Source organism: Fusarium odoratissimum, assembly GCF_000260195.1.
Source record: "Fusarium odoratissimum NRRL 54006 unplaced genomic scaffold supercont1.93, whole genome shotgun sequence".
Classification (NCBI taxonomy): domain Eukaryota; kingdom Fungi; phylum Ascomycota; class Sordariomycetes; order Hypocreales; family Nectriaceae; genus Fusarium; species Fusarium odoratissimum.
The window spans coordinates 32,179-33,825 of NW_022158799.1; the positions used below are offsets into that span (position 1 = coordinate 32,179).

The following is a 1,647-nucleotide window of genomic DNA, read 5'->3' on the forward strand; positions in this document are numbered from 1 at the left end:
TGTCTTTGTTCGCATGCCGGCGTGGAACGTAATGAAGTCATTATGACCTGTACAGATTTAGTAGCCATGTCGTATCACACTGACCCATGAAAAAGCCATATAGCGGAAAATGACCAAAAGTCTACCGCCGCAAATGGACTTTCTAACACAGATCTGTGTACATCAGTCCAACCAGACAGTCCATAATTTGCCTTTAAAATTGTACCCTCCCAGTTCACCCCGAGAGTATCACCTTGTCCGTGAGGCCGCATGAAATTCCTGTACTTTTAAGTTTCCTTCGACCCTCACCATCAACGAAAAACCATCTGGCAGCTTGTTTGTTTTCCCATCTACTTGCATTGAGATAGAAAGGCTTTTCAGGAAACATGGCTCAATTTGTTTTCGAAAATAAAGACTTGACTACCCTCAAGGGTAATGTTATCGTCGTCACAGGTACGCAAAATACCGCCCGTCTCGGCTCCCGACTCCTAACCCCAGGTGGCCATGCTCATATATGGGTTGGCTATACACGTCTTAGTTACGTCGGCCTCAGTTAACATTAAAACTCTTTGAATAGGCGGTTCATCTGGCATAGGATTGGCTACCGTGGAGCTACTTCTGTCAATCGAAGCCTCGGTAGTCAACGGTGATGTCCAGGCTCCAGAAAAGGAGATGACAGGCGCATATGAGTTCATCAAAACAGATGTAACTAAATGGGAAGAGTTACTTGCGCTGTTTAACAAGGCGAAGGAGACACATGGTCGCATCGATCATGTTTTTGCCAACGCCGGTATTGGCCCACGCGCCGATTACTTGTCTACTCAACTTGACCAAGCTGGCAATCTAATGGAACCATCGAGCCAGAATCTCGACATTAACCTCAAGGGTGTCATCAACACGTCAACTATCGCGGTTCACCATCTGCGACAGCAAGCTGAGGGAGGAAGCATTGTTATCACGGGATCCGCGACCGGTCTCCAGCGTTTTCGGGCCGTTGACTACGGTAAGTTGGGGAACGGTGTTCTCAGCACGCTTTACGCTGGCTGATACATATTAGCTACTGGCAAACATGGAGTGCTCGGTTTTGGGCGAGGACTTGTCCCGTTGCTTAAAGCCGCTCAACTTCCGATCCGGGTCAACACCTTGGCACCCAGCTGGACGGATAGCAACGTTGTCCCATCCTTGAAGAGCTTGCTAAACAGCATAAACGTCGGCGTACAACCTGCCTCTGTAGTAGCTCGTTGTGCCGTTTACCTCACGGCTGATACCACCATGAACGGACAAGTCGTCCCAGCGCTGACTTCAATTCAAGTAAGTCAAGTTTGGGGGTCCAACTTGATTACTTGAAATAAAATCGTCCATGGACTTACTTAACTTGAATTGAATTGATATACTTGAAATGAAGGTGCTGACCTGAAGCTCCAATAAAGCTATTAAGCCTCCCCTCCCTCCCAACCCACCAAGTCCCCACCAAAGCTAACCACCTCACCCATAGTGATCGCTTAATAGCATAGCCAGTTTCATAGACACTGCATCTCCTCTATTATCTCGGGGCTTATGCTGTGCCTTTGCGAGCTTACCGTTAACTTGGTGACACTGAACGTCCGCTCAGGGTCAACAGACATGGCAGGAATTGCCAGGATGTCGAGGGCAAACTTGCTCAGACGT

General features: G+C 48.1%; 1 protein-coding gene across 1 annotated transcript; it reads left to right on the top strand.

Moving 5' to 3' along the window:
- Positions 1 to 315: 315 nt before the first annotated feature.
- Positions 316 to 1,326, top strand: FOIG_16573 (uncharacterized protein; the record flags this gene model as incomplete). Its single annotated transcript, XM_031218035.1, has 3 exons — positions 316 to 432; positions 557 to 982; positions 1,037 to 1,326. The coding sequence occupies exons 1-3, from the start codon at positions 366 to 368 to the stop codon at positions 1,324 to 1,326; spliced, it is 783 nt and encodes a 260-aa protein (XP_031052262.1). The 5' UTR covers positions 316 to 365.
- Positions 1,327 to 1,647: the final 321 nt, after the last annotated feature.